Source organism: Coturnix japonica, chromosome 12 (assembly GCF_054131305.1).
Source record: "Coturnix japonica strain WE chromosome 12, WE-NBRP24, whole genome shotgun sequence".
Lineage (NCBI taxonomy): Eukaryota > Metazoa > Chordata > Aves > Galliformes > Phasianidae > Coturnix > Coturnix japonica.
In genome coordinates this window covers 8,826,610-8,845,707 of record NC_140674.1, presented here as the reverse complement: position 1 = coordinate 8,845,707, position 19,098 = coordinate 8,826,610, and the positions used below count along the sequence as shown (strand labels likewise).

At 39.7% G+C, this 19,098-nt stretch overlaps 1 protein-coding gene across 5 annotated transcripts in view; it reads right to left on the bottom strand.

The window, feature by feature from the left end:
- Positions 1-19,098, bottom strand: part of NYAP2 (neuronal tyrosine-phosphorylated phosphoinositide-3-kinase adaptor 2) — a 122,164-nt gene that overhangs the window by 34,601 nt on the left and 68,465 nt on the right. For all 5 annotated transcript variants that reach the window (XM_085513552.1, XM_015871429.3, XM_085513551.1 and 2 more), the window contains one exon: positions 15,539-16,636. In XM_085513552.1, coding sequence (XP_085369678.1) covers positions 15,539-16,636 — 1,098 coding nt within the window. The remainder of the gene's footprint in view (positions 1-15,538; positions 16,637-19,098) is intronic.

The window sequence follows — 19,098 nt, the reverse complement described above, 5'->3', positions numbered from 1 at the left end:
CCTTAAACATTAGTATATATATTTATATCTCATATTTAAACCCAAAGGCATCGTTACATGACACAGTTCTAGTCATTCAGATTTATAAATCTAACCCTTGATGTACCTTCATTTCAGCAAGTATCCACAGTCTTGGAATTTACCATTGATACAGATAGGAAATATTCTCTTGAGCCTCATCTCAAAATCTTTTTGGGGCTACAGAAGGCATTCTAAGACCGGGGAAAGCCAAGTGGAGGGAAAATGCCAGAGCCATTCACAAGCAAGAGGTGACAACAGCCCCCATGAGATACAGGCATCTCCAGAACTGGACTAGGTGTGCAGCACTGCCAGAGATGCAGTAGCAAAGCTTGCCTCAGTAACTCCTTCCTCTCCTGATCAACCCCCTGGCCAGAAGAAGCTGAGACTATCCAACAGGAACTGTCACTCAGATGGTACAGCCCCAGAAAAACGAGCCATGTTCCTCCCCACATTATGTACCCTTGTTACAGGAAACAGTGGTAGAGGCAATATTTGCTATCTATAGGGGATGACAGAGACCTCACTTATGAACAAAATCAACACAATCTCCTTTACTGACATTGAGTATTTTGTCATTCCAGTCTGAGGATGCACTTGTTGATGAGCAACAACAGTCATTCTGGAGTTTTCTCAAGGAAATACTGGAAGAAAAAAATTCTAACTCTATACAGTGCAATAGGTAATTGTTAATACATTTAATTAGTTACTTACAGTTAGAACTGAAAATTTGTGATATCACAACCTCCAAGATGTTTTTTAATTACTCACAGCAGTAACATTCCATCAGAAAACTGAAAAATGATCCCAGTTTAGCAAGTCCCATAAGCAGCACTCAGTGACATCTAATGTGAAAAAGACCTTCAAAAATCAAAGCACGTCCTTGAACTTTTAGGTCACTTACCTACTTTAATGTATGCAAACACACAACAGAATGAAAATCCAAACTGTTTGTTTTTCCTGTTTGGTAACCCCAGCAGGGTATGAGGCTGAATAACAGTCTGTACCAATATAACATGACATCTGCCTTTCAGGGACCTTTCCTATGAGCTGTCTGTAACACAGCTCTGTGACAGCATACAGGGACTTGCTAACGCAAAGAGTTTTGCAATGAAATGCTCGACCCAAATTATAACCAGACTTTACCAACAAAAAGGCTCTCATATTGTTACTGAACCTTTATCTACCAAAAACAGTGATGTACTTTTTCATATAAAAGCCATATGCATTTCTGATTTTTTTTTTCCTTTTTATCAATAAAACACACTTTTCTTAGCTACCATGCATGTGGGAAAAGGAAACATCAGAACAAAATTTCTGAATATTCTGGAACTGCACACAGCCATCTCCACACCAATACAGGACTCCATCAAACCTGCAACTCCTACCATCCAACAAAATTAAGAGAAAGCCAAAAGGATAGAAAAAGCTTTAAAAAATACTGAATCTGGCCTTAAACAAATCCATTAGATCAGCACATCATACAACTGAATTAGTTTACTATGTCACCTAGCTGCTACTGGGAACGCTGTGATTACCTCAGTGCAAACCTTCCCTGTGTGCCTCCCTTGATACTACTTGAGCACCAGCCCTTGAAATCTCACGTGCTTGTGCAGTCAGCCCTTAGCTACAATGGAAACACTTAGGGTGAGTGTGGAGCTAAGGATATGTCCACTTCAGCTTACTCAACAAGAGAAGCATTTGTACTTGGTGCTTGATAAAAATAATTTGTGCGTGCTTAGTTTTATTATCAGCTGAATCAAAGTACAGCAGTACTCTGCAAACAGCTGGAAAGTATGGGAGTACTCAGGATAAATAAAGAGTTGGCTTATAGTCTATTTCTTTATAAGGTGCAGAAAACCAGTCTTCAGCTGGCTGTCTAGACTTTGTAGATTTAAATTCTTTCTGGGGGATTTTCAGTTCTCAGTTTATCTGAAAAGTAATATATTCCAAAAATGAAAAGCAGATTTAATCAGATTATAATGTCAAGCAACCCGACTCAGAGCCTGAATCATTATTATTTGGTGATCATTATCAATAACACTGATACGCCTGTCAGTGTTTTATATAGTTTTCTATAATATTACTTTCCTGCTCACTTCAAAATATATTACATTTTTTTTTCCAAAGCTGTAATATTTCCCTTTTACTCAAATCATTTGTGGGTGATTTGACAAGAATTTCAGGTTCCTTAATAGCTGTCAATGGGAATCATGCTTCAAATTCAATAAAAAATCACAGTGCTAGTTCTCACTTGATTAAAAGAGTATTCCACCATGTCTGTGGCAGCTCCAGGAATGCAAAAGCTCATCTCCAGGTCATGGAGCAACACTGGGACCTTTTGACGACTCTCACCATTACTTGGCTGCTTGAATGTTTCCATGCTGTTGACTACTCTGCACTGCAGATGTAGCCTTACAGAGCAAGCTCAGTGGCACAAATTACTGTCTCTCATAACAACATGTTCATTACTTTGTATTTTCACTCATGCTGGCAGGCACGAAGCATTGGCAGAAAGAAGAATATGGATGTAGCTCCTGGCTGTTGTTACCTATGGGTGGTGACCTTATCACAGACTGAAATCAAACTCTAACATTTTCAATGGAGCAACCCTCTAAAGTAACTACAGAAAGATCTGAAAGGCCACTTTATTCACATTGATTCCGTACTAAAAAAAAATGAACTCTAACCAGTCACATGGAAGCTTGTATTCTCCCAGAGGATAACAGTAACTGCCACACAACATTTCTTTATTTTTTATTCAAAATGTGCAGCAACACAGATGTGGAAAGTTACTTCATGCTGCTAAAAGCCTTAATTTGGAGTTAGGAGATACTGAAGCTTGGTGTTACACTGGGAATTCAGTGTGTCATATGATGGCCACAGGCAAATCTTTTTACAGTCAAGTGCTGTATTTTGAAAGCTGAAATTATTATGGAAAGCATCTTTATTGTTCAATAATTCGTAAGCTGAAATAGTACATAAAAATGTAAATTCTAAGAAATAATTCACCGCTTTAAATATTTATGGATACAGTTGGCTGAACTGCCATAAAGGCGCTCAAATGTTTCAAGCACTTCCAGGTGTCACTGCATTTCAATATTCAAAGACATGCATTTTCCTTATTTATTTCACCTAAGTCTCAGGCTTTTCAACTTCAAGAATAAGATGGTGGCTAACGTTATGTATGAGAACATGTTTTATTTATTATTGATGTGCACCATTTCCCCTTTATGAAGCATCCCCTAATAGCTGCACACCTGGCAATGCTGGTTTGTGAGCTGTGGGATTGGAAGTCTCATAAACGATAAAGAAAGGGAGAAACAATCTGGGTTAATCAGCTGTAACTTTGACCAAAACAAACTGAAAAGCACAGCTAAGGAAAACATCTTACCTGAGAAGCAATCATTCAAATGAATATGTTATCTATGGCTAGTCTGCCACTAAGCTCTTAAGCACAAATTAATTGTGAGTCCTGATGGCCACTAAGCACAATGCTGGGTAATAAACAGCAGAACCTGCATTACTGTCTGGGGCTTTTGCGGGGGGAGGAAGGAGAGCAATTGTCTTAAGAAACTTTAAATGAGGGTTGCTTTCTGCCATCTTTGTCAGTTGAGATGAAATATATAAGCTATTCATCCATGCATTATTCATTTACTCCTTTTCTCTGTGTTTGTTATAAACCTAAATAAATAATACATCATTCTTGGCAGAACTCATATAGCTTAGGAAGTAAATGGTACTGCTCACAAGGTCTACAATTCAGCAAATGCAAAGCAAGGACGATCACTTGGGATGGCTGTAGATGCAGGGATCAAGAAGTACAGATCGTCTCCAGCCCAGCCCATCACCAAGGGCACGCCTGGCCACAGCAGGGATGAGGACAGGGCATTAGGCTGTAATCTACACATGAGGAGTGAAGCCACCTCAGAAACATCCCAGGCTTCTCCCCCTTTTCCTATTCCATCCCCCAACTCCTGGCACAGGGCTCCAGCAGACCCCATGTAGTACAGCCAGTGTGACAGCAGCACCTACCCATTTACTGCGGACACGGTTGAGTAGTGCTAAGGCCTTGAGGAAATCCCACTGTTGCAGTTTCTTCTTCCCACACATCAGGAACTTCTTTTTATCTGTGTTACACATTTAAAAATAGGTTCTGTCTTATAATGGCTTTCTTGATGTGTGGTTGTCTGATTGGTACAGTTGTAAATCTATCACAACCTCTGGCAAAGAAAACAAGCAGGCCTATTAAAACCATACACAGGGAACGTGGGTAATGCTCAGTGTATAAGCCATTTTTTTTTTCTTCCAAAAAACAGGAGTATATTATACTGTCAATGAAAGACATTTCCTCATCTTTATTAACTACAGTGGTTTGTCTATTCTGACCTCATCTGCTTGCTAATTAGGCAGAAGTTTGCTTTGCATATCAATTTTTAATACCCCTTTTTACAGTTAAGTGAGAGTTGCAGCAGCCAGCTTGTTCAATTAAAAGCAGCTCTGACCTAGTTCCATGCAAAATCAATAGAAAGCCTGAAAGAGTCTCACAAACCATCTAACATTTAAGGAGACATGGCTGAAATGCGTCCCAGAGCTTGCCGAGCACGCGCTCCTGTGAGAAGCGTGGCTTTTGTTTTCACACAGTGAAATACATATGAGAGCACATCTGCCTGGCACAGACCTGCAGAGATCAGCCCAGTCTGCTGCAGGCCTCAAAGTGGGGAAGGGAGGGACCGCTGAGGAAATTTGGCTGATATTCCATGGCTATCCCAGGGCTGTTAAGTGGGCAATCCTCATTAGAACCAGAAGAAAAGGAGAGACAATAGACTATTTTGCCATACAGTACAGAAGTGATGACAATATAATACCTCCTGTTTCTAATGGGGTTATCACTATGGTTTGTTCTGACCCTGCCCTTGAACTTTCACATGTCTCTATTCTGTTTCAGTTCACATCACACCCCTTTACATACGCTCCTTTAACTGAGAAGGCAATATCTGGAGTATACACATTGTTTTACAACTGAATTACCAAGACAGTTAAAAATCAGTATCCTGGGATTCTCATCATTAAATCAAGCAGCATTCCTGGAAAATATATTATTTCAGCACTCAATTAATAGATTTACTATTTACCTCAGCAGTCACAGTTACATAATTAAGCAGAAGAAATTATTCTCTGATGTTCACTGAGTATGTGTCCTTTTATGCAGCCATCACAGCTGGCTATGTTATGAACTAGTAGCTTACATTCAGGAGAACCCCAACATGAACCTGTTCCCCAAAGCATTCTTGGGCTAAAATCTAACACAAGCACATCTTGCGATCCCCACTGTACAAAAAGATGGTAAGACTAAATGGGCAGTTAAACTGTGAACATGAATGACATTTACTATGCAAACTGCCCAACTTTTATTAGCCCTCAATTTGAAGAGAAGATGGAGTCAACCCTTATTTAGTGATTTCCTTCCCAACTCTATTCCTTTCACTGCATGCTCATTCCATTATTCAGGTTCTTAGATCTACAGACTTCATGTTTCGGAAAGGAACCAATGGTTCAATGGTCACTGAACGTGTCCTAGCAGAGTATGACAAGAAATCAGACGGCAAGGGTCAGCCAAAGCTAAAATATGCAGAGGCTTTAAGAAAAATGTTTTTGAAAGAAGTTCATGACCTTAAGTTTCAAAGCTTCACTCCAAAAGTATCAATCTTTAGTAGAAGTGCTGACTCTGTCAAACATGTCAACACATTTTTGGTCAAGTTTTCTACGGAAAAACAACCTCCGAACTGTACCAGTAGTTCAAATACAGAGTTTTTGCTTTGCTTGTCTACTTTAATTCCTTCTAGAGCACAGCTCTTCATCCACTTTCAGTAGGAAATGAAAACTGTAGAATGAAACTTCCATGCCATTCTGCCTTTGCATGCCCTTTAACAGTTAATCATTGTAGACTCTCCTCCCTTTATAATTAAGGGTTTCATTTTGTGATCTGGTTTTCACTCTTGCTAGCTAAGCTACTGTTAAGCCATGGCAGCACAGACTTCAGATCCCAAGGAAATAAGTAGAATCACAGATGGCCTTACACAGCCCCAGCTGATGCCAGTGCTTGCAAGACATTACTATTATTACTTCAGCAATTGCACAAGAAGCATGTCTGTATGTTACAACACATATAAACAAGAATAAACTATTCAAACACTGTCCAAGCAGGAAAATGGCTGTAGGTTTCCTGGAGGAAGATCTACAGCCATTTTACTGCTTGGGCAAAGTACCTGAGTTATGAATTTAAGTCACACATAAAAATGAAGACATTTCTATCTCCAGAAATTACAAATACTGTTTATCTTTTTCACACGAATAGTTACGAGAACAATAGTTCTCCTTACTCACTCTTAAATGCCAGATAAATTGCTAATTGCACATTGATGCTTTAATAAAAAAAAAAATAAAAATTCCAGGGATGGATCATTCTGTGCAGAGGAATAAAAGTAACCTGAACCTTCACATGAAATGGAATGTAAATGAATCTGTCTTTTTTTATGAGCATTATCATTTTGACAATTATTTCATCAATGTTTCTCTACTTGTAACTTTATCTATACCCAGGCTTTATATGCTCCTACAGTTTAAGGGTTCAATATTTGATCCAAAGTTATGTGTAAACCCAAAGAATGCAATTTCCAACTCTGTGATTTCTCTTCTTATTGACAGACCAGAGAAAATTAAAGACAGTAACACCTTTTCTCAGTACACTTCAAAAATTTTTAACACACTACTAAGAGTAGATAATACACTGACAAAAGCTGTGTAGCACAAGCAGTCCAAATGCTATTCTTTCTTAGTCTTTGCATTATTCACTGCTACATTCTGGATTTACAAATGCTCTGATTTGCAGAGTGGATTTGCAAGGAACAACAGCCTAACACAAGGATAGGATCTCTCTTGCCATAATGTATAATGGGATCCCCTGAAGTACTTCTCATCTCATACTTCAAGGTTTTTATAACTTTGCTCACTCTGCAAGGAATTGAATCGAACAGACGTGCCAGAAAATCTGTGTTTTAAAAAATGGATATAAAAGCCATTTAGCCAAGGAAACTGTCAGTCTTTGTTACACAGATCAGCATAGTAAAAACACTTTAAGATTAAACACCAAGAAAAGCAGTCAGTGGTACTAGAGGATTTTAGAACTGAGGGAAGAAACCTTGTTTGTTCCTTTATTTTCCCACAGTTTATTTCCCCAAAATGCAATTTAAGATAACAGTACTTGTTTATAAACACAGATACTACAAGATGCAGCAGATGACTTGAAACGGGAGCTCTGTATTGCCAGCTGGATAGTCCCACCCAAACGCCATTGCTACATCCAGAGGGCACAGCCAACATCAAAAGAGGTGCTAAGTCACCAGCTGCTTGTCTGATTCACACTCTCATAGACTCACTTTCTTTCCTTTGGAAAGCTAACATGCACAGAAACCTTTTTCACATGTCCAAACTGCAGTTCCCTCTAAAAACTCTCCAATTGTTGCAGCACATGATATGATTTTGGTAAGGCACTCTATGGAAGCTGAGTGCCTGATGCCAGATACTTCCTCTAGCGTGACAGTCCATATTATCTTCAAATAAATTATCTTCAATTCACATCAGTTTAAAGATAATCAGACAATCCTGCAGCACCTTCACAGGGTACAGTTTCAACATGTTTCTGTTCAGTACAACTATTCACTGCTTTAGCAGACAGAAATGAAACATGGCTACATACTCAACTCAGAAGCTCCTGCTGATGAGCATGTGGAATGAGGACAGCCACCTGCCCACGAGCTCTGGGCATGTCCCCTTCAACATTCAGCACTGCCCTCCCTGGGGAGCTGCAATGCTGCGCTGCTGGGCTGGCACTTCAACAGCTATGCCAGCACCCAAATACAGGCTATGCAAATAAACGGCATCATTCCTCCACATCAAAGTATCTACATTCCTGCCATCTCTTTTCCTATTCTATTAGAAAAGGGGTATCCAAATACTCCACATGGATACCGCCTTTCCTAAATGTGCTGTGAAAAACTTTAACAAATTCTATTTATCAATTTCACTGAAGGTAATATCTGCTTATGGAAAACACTACCAAGACTGAACATCTTTTACCACTATTACTGAGATGAGCACCCATAAACGGGTCCCGAATTGTGTACTCCCACTTGAAACAAAACACCAATAAATTCTGCAATTCACCACTCTGCTGTATGACTATCCTATTTTGAATACAAGCTGTTCTAGTCACAAAGGACTAATCTATTTTCTTGAAGTCAGAGACACAGATGGTGTAAAGTGGAATAGCTCTTCTGATTTCAAACATGAACAAGTGATTTATAACTGCTGAAAATTTGGCCAAAAGGTCAAGATATCTCTCTGGCTTAAAAAGCTCTGTTAGGGAAAAAGAAAGAAAAAAATCAATGGCACTCAAAACTCAGAATCTATTATCGTTATCCACATCCTTAAGTGCAGCACGCATTGCTTTGCTTATTGGTGACACAGAAAGTAGGTGCCAGTAGTCAAATTAAAAGGACCTTTTTCCTTTGTTTTTAACAACTTTTGGACAACCCACATTGTCTGATATGTTAAGAAAAACTGGCTTTTTCAGTCTATTACCTATCTTTTTTACTTGGAATCTAATAAACACAGAGCAGCTATTAATTTTTCTTTTTTTACTCATTCCAAGTTGATTTCTTCTTCATTAAGAAAAAAATAAAGTTGATTTAATTGCTGTGCAGAAACTGTTGATGCAGTCAAATAATATAAACAGAAGGAATAAATAAGTCCATATACATCAATCAGAAACAGCAGTTGTTTCCAAAAAAAAAAACAAACAACCAAAACTGAGCAATTATTTATGAAATTATGTCTTCTTCAATGATTCTGTATATGGTCATGATCCCAGGAGGACCTCATTTTCTGAAGAGCCTAAATTGCTGAATTAGAAGCAGAGACAATGTCACAGTACCAATTAGCAAAACCACTGCATATCATCTCAAAATGCATGGTTTTTTGTTTTAATAACCACGAGTAACAAAGACATTCATTCATCTCAAAAATGGAGGGGACACCCCACATTTCAGAGACTTGAGTGATTAAAGTACCTTTAAACAGACATGCCCACTTTTGAGAGAAAGCAGCAAGCCAACAAACGGCATAGCCCGCATTTCAATCAAGGAATGGTAGCTGCTGATTTAGAGATTCAAAAGAGAAGATCCCAAACCTTGTATTATTCCTGGTGCTGAGAAAGGGCTGAATTGCTGGCATGCCATGCTCAGTGAGGCAGTAACAGTGCAGTGAAGGCACCCAGAGACGCACAATCTGCCGCAGAGATGCCATGCATCCTTTCACACGTTTCATTTCTTCTTAGTATCTTTGTTCCTCAGCTCAATCCTTCACATTTGGCATAACCCATGGCAACATCACCATCCTGCTTCTGAGTGGTTAGCTGAATGACCTTACCGCCATGTTACAGCTTTCCTTACCCCTTATTTCCTGTGACTGCTAACTGAGAGAACACATTTCAGCTTTAACAAGAGGCTCCAGCTGGCCAGACTGGCTGATAATGTATCAAGGCATGTAATCCATTACCCATTTTTTTATGCTTGGGAATGTAGAGATTACTGGTAAAGGACAACAACAGGTATGGCTGTAACAGCACTCAGAACCACTCAACTGCAAAATTAATCTTTTTTATTTTTTTTTCCCCCTACAAAAGCTTGGTTTCTCATGGACACTGACAAAAACTGGTCATCCCCATGTTTACACTTCCATTATTTGCAGTTCTGTCTCATAACAGTAATTACTGGCACTCATGCATCAAAACAGGAGGACTCCTTAGTGATGGGCACTGTGTTAAAGAGCTGATATCAGCAGATCATATAGTTCGTGACTTCTGTATTTGCAGACACAGGCAGCTCTTTTCCTCAGTATGCACACATGCAAGCGTACATCTGACGAAAGAACTTTATTCCTAAACTTCTTTACATCTCAGTAAATAGTAACTCACAAGCAAGAACTGAGTCTTATTCAGGCTTTGACTAAATGCAGTGAACTGTGGTAAGACTATCTCCTGTCTGTGGTGAACTAAAGTTCATGCTCTCATACCCACCTGGCCACTTTCTCTGGCACTAGTGGACAAAGGGAAGACAACTGAAGTAATCTACCTGGCCTTTGACATAGTCTCTCATCACATCCTTATCTCTAAATTGGAGAGAGATGGTTTCAAAAGGAATTGGTCACATCCAGTGCATTGCGGTCAATGGCTCTAAGTCCAGGTGGAGGCTGGTCTCAAGTGGTGTCCCCCAGAGGTCTGTCCTGGGACCAGTACTCATTAACATCTTTGTGAATGACACAGATGGTGGGATTGAGCTGACTGTCAAACTATTTAGAGGTGGAGGTTTAATCACAAACATAACTACAGGAGGAGAATTTTCACTTGACTCATTTCCCAAACTCTTTTCCCAGCAGACCTCTTCACCTAACAGGGACCCCAGGCCTCCTCTCTACCTCTCTGGAAAATACCAACATAAAATGACAATAATAAAAGACAGTTTAAAGTTTTTTTTCCATTTTTACTCCATTAACAGCAGGGCCTCAGCCATTTGTAGGCAGTTTTAACAAGTCATTTGCCCCCCTTCCTCAGTCCATTCACACTCTGTCAGTTTACAATAAACTATTTTAGATTCCTAATGCAGTGAGCACCAGCCAGGAACAAGAAATCTCAACAGCCATCCCAATTTGTAATCATTCCAACTGAATGTTCAAAGTAGCACATTCACAGATTTCCTCCTTATCTGTGATTAAAGCTCAAGAGTGAAACTCTGCAGGTAAAAACCAAAACAAGGTGGGAAGCCCTTCAGAGCAGCTCAGGAATCAGCACCAAGTTGCCCTGCACTGTGTGAGCTAATCTTACATGCCATGGACAGACACAGAGCACACAATAGAGATGACTATTATGTTCTACAATTCATAAGGAGAAACACTTGAAAATTAGCTCAAAACAAGCACGAAGTTCCAAGGGAGTTAGGAGGAAACTGAAGTTTTAACAAATGAAAACAACCGACGCACAAACAGAGAGGGTTGGTCACCCCTGGAAAGGGTTCCCAGTGTCATTTCACTCAGAAAGAATGTATTGCCTTGGGGTAAGTGCAGTTTAGATACACACCAGCAGCTTCTCTTTTGCTTTTCAGTGTGTGGGTATGCCTACATGTAAAAGCATCAGTCTGATACTTTCCCACAGTGACACACATATCCATGGTGCAGAAAAGACAGCAAATGTCCCCAAAAATCTGAACACTGTTCTCACCTTCTCTCCCTTTCTTCCTCATTCCATTTTTATGAAGGACATGGGTAATACAGACACTGAGCACATACACTGAAAGCAAAGAGAACTGGTTCAACAGAGCATGTGACAGTGGGCACACACACCTTCCAAATGCATTAGAAAAGTTCACTGTGTACCACAAGGAAAGCAGATGATGGTGACACCTTTTGAGCAGCTTCCCCTTAGCCTCTGAGGCTGACATCATGTTTTGTAGGGGTCTGCAAACTGTTTGGGCATGCAACCATGTTACCTCACACAGGTACTGATGAATAATAATACTGATCTTTTCTACTCCCTCACAGTTTTCACACTTCACAACTATATTCAGTTTTTGGTAGGTTTCTCTCCATCTTTCTGCCTTTCTTTATGATCATCTTCCACATTTTCATTTCTGATTTGGCACTACAATTTATTTTCCTTTGTTCTTCTCTCTCCACCTTCATAATTGTGCCTCAATGCATATTAAAGATGTTAACAGCACACAAGAGAACTTTTACTACAACACAGCACAATAAGCGAACAGCCTATAAAATCTAGATATGCACATCCCAGCTGCAGCCCATGGATGCTGGGTGAGCTCACTAACAGGGCTGAGGCTTCAGCAGAAGCTCCCGTCTTCAGAAAATGTGGCCCTAAGGTCGCAGTCTCCTTTGTATCACTGATTTGTCCCAGTTTCCCACTAATCTAATTCCAATGAACTCTACAATAATAAAATGGTAGGGGAAAATAAGGGAAAAATGCCAGAACAAAGAAAATAATACACAAAGGAGGAGCAGGGCAGCTTTAACTCACATGAAATAAGCTTTGTGCAGTCTCCTTCCTCAAAAAGCAACCCACTCAAAATTGCTACAAACTAAAAGACGGTGAATAAATTCTGAATTTGGACCCAAGTGCAACATTTTCACAAAGTCAGTTGCAGTGATAACAATAAAGATGAGAGGGAATTTTCTCTGTAACTGCTGCAATATTTTCCAAATACACTCAGCTGAATATAAAATGTAGGATTGTGCTTTTTTGGGGGACTAGCATATGGCAGCGAGAGCTTCAGACAAGTCACAGGGGGCTGAGTCTTAGAGGATTCAATGAGAAAGTTACTTGAGATGTGCTCAGAATAATTTCATAGTGTAGAAGCACACATTCTTAGTTTCCTAGCACAATTTCATAAGAGCCACTTAGCTTCTGCTTTGTTTGTTTATTAGCCTCTGGATTCTGGAATTTATTCTTTACGCTGAAACCAAATTACACTGAAATGACAAGTATAAAAACATAGCAGTCCCCACAAGTCCCATGCTATGCATGTGCCTCTCCCATAGCTTAAAAAAACTAATCCAAAACTGAATTACTTTAAGCTTCCAGTGTGATTTACAGGAGCAAGATTTCTTCAATACATCTTATGATTAGTCCAGTCTACGCTCACTATCACTACATATTATCACAGTGTGTAAATGTGACAGTTTGGTAGATTCTATTTTCAAATCCCACAATTTAGGATTTTTTTTTTTATTATGGTAGATCATTTCAATGCAAAATTGCAGGACATGAAATGTCAGCCCTATATGTGTTTTCAGTGTATTTTAAAAGGACTTCTACCTCTACTATATCTGAGCAGAAACCTGATCCTTCCTCAGTGCAGTAATCCCATGAGATTAAGTCATACTGTAAATACCAGATGAATTACAATCGGATTAGATGGGCAGTCTGTTCGTTTACTCAACACAGCTGCGCTCCAGAGTCTTTTCACCACTAGTCTCCATTTATGAAATGAATGCTTTGTCCCTAAAATAAGTGAACACTCTTTCTATTTAATGACTCTTTCGTATTACCATTACCAATTACATTGCAATTACCAGTGACAAGGACATTTCTACTTCCTAAGGAGGAATCAGAATGTTCCTTGAGAGACAAGTATTCCTGAATATCTCTGTATTCCTTGACAAGTGGAATACAGAGAAGATCTTTTTGGAGTTATGTATGAGAAAGATGCACATCCATTTCTTGAAATTTCCCAGGACTCGGCACATTCATCACAAGGTATTTCTGTAGTTTCCAAACATAATACTTGTGCCTACATCACATTTATGAGACTCAGTGGTAGCTCTGGGAAAGACTGGATTTTGGAGAGAATTTCTACTGACTTATCAGTAAGAATCGTGTTTAATAATGTTCAGACTTGTCTGCACTTTGCCAAAATCTCTCTACCACTTCACTACAATTATTTATAAATGTCAAAACACATCCCTCATAATTGTTCCTAATTACAGAAATCACCTTGCCATTTAGGTTCAGATTTGCTTCCATCCAGCACACAAATCTGGTGATACTGTATTTTAATAAAAATCACTTCATAAACCTTACTGAGTGATGGAGCTAAGGCTTTCATACAACAATTCTGATTGCAGGCCATGAAAGTATTAAAGCAAGATAAAACCAGTATCTACCCTGACTCATGTTCTCAGTATGCTGCTGACTCCATTCTCACCTCTACATTAAGATTCCAGAGTCATTATTCCTGCTTTTCAGAGACCTGCAATAATAAAACTGCTGAGAGCAGGGCACACTGAAGTCCTCTCCCCAAGCTCCACCACACTTAAGTGTTTGCACATACTCAGCAGTTGGGGGCAGTGCTGTCAGACAGGCCACTTGAGTTGGTGGTGATCACAGGCACACAGGATTCAAGTGAGCTGTTTACCAAGGAGATGTGTGAGAAAGACACCAGTGCACTTACTGGTACCACAGGCACCCCGTGATCAACCACTGCTCACCTGAGTTTCTGCACTACCAGCATTAGGCAGACTGAGGTAACCTGGCCATATAAGCCTGGAATGTCTGTGATCGAAAAGCAGAGGTGAAAGACAGGTGAGCACTGTCCATAAATACCCAGAGCAGTGTTCTCGTGAGTCCCCTGAGTATGCCCCAAAGTGATGAGACTAAGAAGTTCAGCCTGCCCTCACTGCTATCAGTAATACAACAGAGCAGTGTAAACGCAATCAGTGGAAAATTCACCTCTGATCTCTATTAATTTATTAGCCTGGAAACATGAACACCTTCATTTAACAGACAAAAGCCACTACGGTCTGTCATGTTACAGCTGCCAAATAGGTAAAATGTAGCACTCGCACAAATGTAAAATTGGTTGCTCTCTGAAAAGAGCTTTTCTGTTAGGTAGGCATTAAGATTACAAAGTCATAAAGTGATTTTATGGAAGTCACAAGAGAAAGCATACTGAGCATGCTTTGCACTCAGACAAAAGCAGTTATGGCTGAGTCCCACTGCAAGACACTTTCTTTATGACCACTGACCAGGAACACTTATTTTCAAGAGAAATACTGGTGCCAGATTCTGCTTTCACTCACACCTGTGTCTCCTGCTGCTTTCATTAGGAGCTTCCGTATTTCACTAACTCAGAAGTGCTTTGTGTAAACCTGAAGGCACATGGGACAATGGTTTTATGATACGGTATATTCAAAGTCAATATTGGCTTAAGGTTTTTTCTACACAATTTCCTCCCATCCTTTCCTCTGTGTGTGGGTAATGTGTGTGTAATGTGTTTTAGGTCATGTTGGTTTTCATATTGATTCACAGTACAGCCTCACAACCAGTCACACTGTCACAGCTGAAAGAGATACTGTGAGGCATGGGACAGAAGGAGGCAGTGGGAAGGGGAGGAATGCTTTAAGCTGATATCTGGTTTCTACCATGCACATAGTGATTACTGGCAAAGTTAAGGGTGATTAATAGAGGCCCACAGAAAATACTGTCTGGACATTTCACTACAAGTTCCTCAGACAATCATCTTAACATCCATCACAACATTAAGAAGGTGGGAAACTGAGAAGATCCCAACTCACATGGGACTACTTTGACTGCATAAAAGTTAATGAAAACTGACTCCTATGGCAAGACCAAGCCATGAATTGTGCTCCTGTCTGACCAGATTCTGTAGTGTGGTACACATGCTTAAGAATCTTTAAGATATAACAATACAAAAGCTAACTTTCACAACATTCAGCTCTAACAGTAACCATTTTTCTTCTAGTTACAGGACAATTATATATGGAATTAAGAGTTCTGCAGTATTTCCTTTTTGCCAAGTGTTAGATTTAGTGAAATACAACGGAAGTTGTTATTCTGTGAGTAAGAATGAGAAAATCTGTATTAAGAACTTACTTTCTGCAGGTTCCTTAGATCTTCTGCCACTGGAGGACTTCCTCAGGAGACTTCGTCCTGAGGTAAAGAGGCTGGTTAGTTCCTCCAGAGGACTGGTAGGTGTCCGAGAACGGGAGCTGCTCTGAGATGACGACCCGTAGGTACTGACTGAGACATTTACCATCTTTCCTCCTTCTTGCAATGTATTTCTGGCTGTAGAATGAGGCACTGATGGAGAGCTTCTTGAGAGACTTCCTGAATGTACAGAGTCATAAGGTGGAGGTCTTTTGAGGCTTAAAGGGGTAAGAGACCTACCCATACTGACAGGAGAGGGTGAGGCAGAGTGACTTTTAGGATAACCATGTGGAGACTGTGTTCTGTATAAGGTAGAGGGATGAGGAGGTGAAGAGGTGTGCCCAGAGGTGCTAGTTCCATGAGATACCATCTGCTCTTTCTCCAGTTTTTGATGGCCTGGTGTATGAGGTGGCAGTGAAGATGGAGAAGCTCCAGCTTGTTGTTTTATGTAAGACACGTTTTCTAAAACAGGAAGCTTTGTGACCTCTAGTGGAGTTAGAGGAGACTCGTCAGAATTTGGGGAACACTGCACTGGTGCTGGTGGGAACACCAGCAGTGGAGGTCTGTGAGAAAGCAGATTTGGAAATGGTGGGGGTATATCACAAAGCAAGCCCTTGGGAGTAGATGGCACTGAAGTCTTGGTGAAATCGAGGTCAGGCACTGTGGGAGTAGCACACTGAGAAGAACAAGTGTGATGGTCATATTCACATTGACATTTTGAATCTTGGCCTACATCATCAAATATAGGGTATTTCATCTCCTCATAGACTGCTTCACTTTGGTCATCTTCATCTTTTTTGAAGTCTCTGAGTATATTCCCAACCATTTCAATATAAACAGGCTCTTCTTCCTCTGTGTCTGGGGCAGGACTGCTGACCTGTGACAAGGACGCATCCCTAGTGAGTGGTGTCTTCATAGGGCCATGCTTTTTGATGTAAGTTTCATCAAAAGATGTGCTTAACTGAGTGTTTGGATTTCGTTTCGGCTTAGGAGGTGGAATCTTCTTTGTATATTCATCACTGTGAGGTCTTGGTTTGGCTGACACTGAGAACAGAACAAAATACAAATTCATAAGAAATATTTAACAATCTCTGTCAAACATAGGATCTCTGTAACAGTCTCATAATTCTGGAATGGATTTCATGGCACCATCCTGTTGCTGGCTTTTTCTGGTAGCGTATCAATTGAACTCTACATAAATAGCATCCTATTAAAAACACTCCTAATCTTCCTCAAAGAAGTTGTGACCCTCCAACAGTCAGCCACTAAAGAATGTTTCCCCTCCTCTGAGACCACTGTCCTCTACCAAACTCTTTGGGCAGGAGGACTTTCCATTTTTAATTATCATTTTTGAAATATCACTGTGGGATTTTAAAAACCCCAGAATTTGCCAAAGACATAAAATTAAGTATCCAAATCAACTCATTATGGCTGTAAGAGAACATTTTAGATCCTGGACATTCACACTGAAGCGACAGTGATGCAACTCTGCAGTAACACATTGATGAATCAAGACTTTTTTGCTTACAGTAACATCTTGCATAAAGTACAATTGTCTCAGCATTGAAAAGGAAAGGAAATGCTAACAAAAAATAGTGCAAAATGTCCTGTTGGGATAATCCTAATCATTTATCTGAATTCAGTCCTATGAATACACAAGACTTCAGTGAAGCCAAGAGAAACAAAATATCTCATGGATTGAGATCCTCCTGAAACAGGTTTATTTAGAAAAAAACAGATCATTTTATCTGTGAAATTAGAAATCAAAACATGATGAAATTCATTTGAAAAGGTTAAGGATTTCTTCAAATTATCCTTGAGGAATTAAAGACAAATGAAACTCATTTTGTTCTCTCTGCACAAATACTTAATAAAATATCTCACTAAATGTTGGGGTTAATAGAGTACCTCATTAAATGTTTAGCTTAAGTCATTTTTTATCCTACATGGATTCAACAAACTAAGTCTGAAATGAAATCTGCTATGCATACTGAACCTACTTTGCATTCCCATAAACACTTCTCACACTAAAGGCCTTTACACCTCATTGACAAGTTTCTCAGTTTTCAAAAGCTCCTAAACTTCATGCCAGCTTCGAATAGCACCTTTCCATTCTTATCAGATAGTAATGCTCTTTGCAATTTGCCACTACAGATCTATCGCTGCAAACTCAGCATTCAGAGAATTTTCAGACCCCATTTGCTGACCCAACAATCAGACAGTAGCTAGTGAATGTCTGATGTTAAACCAACCAGGCAGCACTCATAGAGTTAAAATACTCTTTCTGAGACAGCTTTCAATGTGTTCCCAAAGCCAGCAGCTCTGCCAGCTGCAAGGCAGTGTTTTGATGGCCTGTTAGGATCCTCACTGCCAGGGAAGGTACCTGCACTGCTGCATTTTGCTGATGAGCTTCAGTCAATGGCAGAGGAAGATTCAAACCCAGCATTACTGCTTTGTCATCCTTCTGCTTTACTTCTTAAATAATTCTTCGGTATTTCTTAAATAGCACAGAAATATTGGCAGCTGTTAAACAAGATCCTAGGTTTGTTTTGAACTAAGGAGACTTGGATACATGTGTGAGCTTACAAATGAAGAAACAGGACCACTCTTCATCAATAACAAGCGTCTAACATATAACTAATGTACAATAGAGCAAAAACAAAAAGAAAGCTATCCAGAAATGAAAGGAAAAAATGAAAAAGAAAAAAAAAACTCATAAGAAAGAGATTATACTTTCACAATAGTTCCAATTAATGTGTTCCACTTTGGAGCAGGCTAGGGACACGCAAAAGCTACTACAGATAAGCGTATTTGGTAGCTTGATAGTTTTCACTCTGTGGATATATCCTAATGTACTTTAAATTTGTCTTTTTAATTAACCCAAATTAATTTTCTTGAATGTCTTATGTTAGACTTTGGGGAATGAGATGTAGGCTATGTGAATCATTTGGGCTTTGCAGAAAATATTACTCCTGATGTATTTGACCATACTATCAGATTTTTCTTGCTCTGCTTCCAGCTAAACCACCATTCCCTTTCTATTTAGTATATTATTTGCGTATCACATTCATACAAGTTCTACTGACATCAACTTGAGCTCAGTCCTCTCTCCACATCTTCCTTAATCTGATTTACAGCTCCAGCAAATGCAGTCTTCTCAAGATTGGTGTCATTACAATGAATTGGCTGTCAATGTGACTGGCACAAAATGCCTGAGCACTTCTGAGCATTCTGCACAGGACCTGAACTCTGGTTTGTAACAGCTATCAGGTGACAGACTTTGCTGCATTTGGAAATCACCTGTTTTGGAAGAAGAGGATTTCTGCACATTTCAGTTCCCTATGAACCATGCATACATGAACTTAGCACATACCAGAGGTATATGTGTTTCCCATTCCTGTGCCATCCATATATCCTCGGTCCCTGCTCTGTCATCTACATCTCCTAAGCCACAGGTGTCCCATACAGAGCTCTGTCTCACATCTGTATCCCCAGTCTTCCATCTT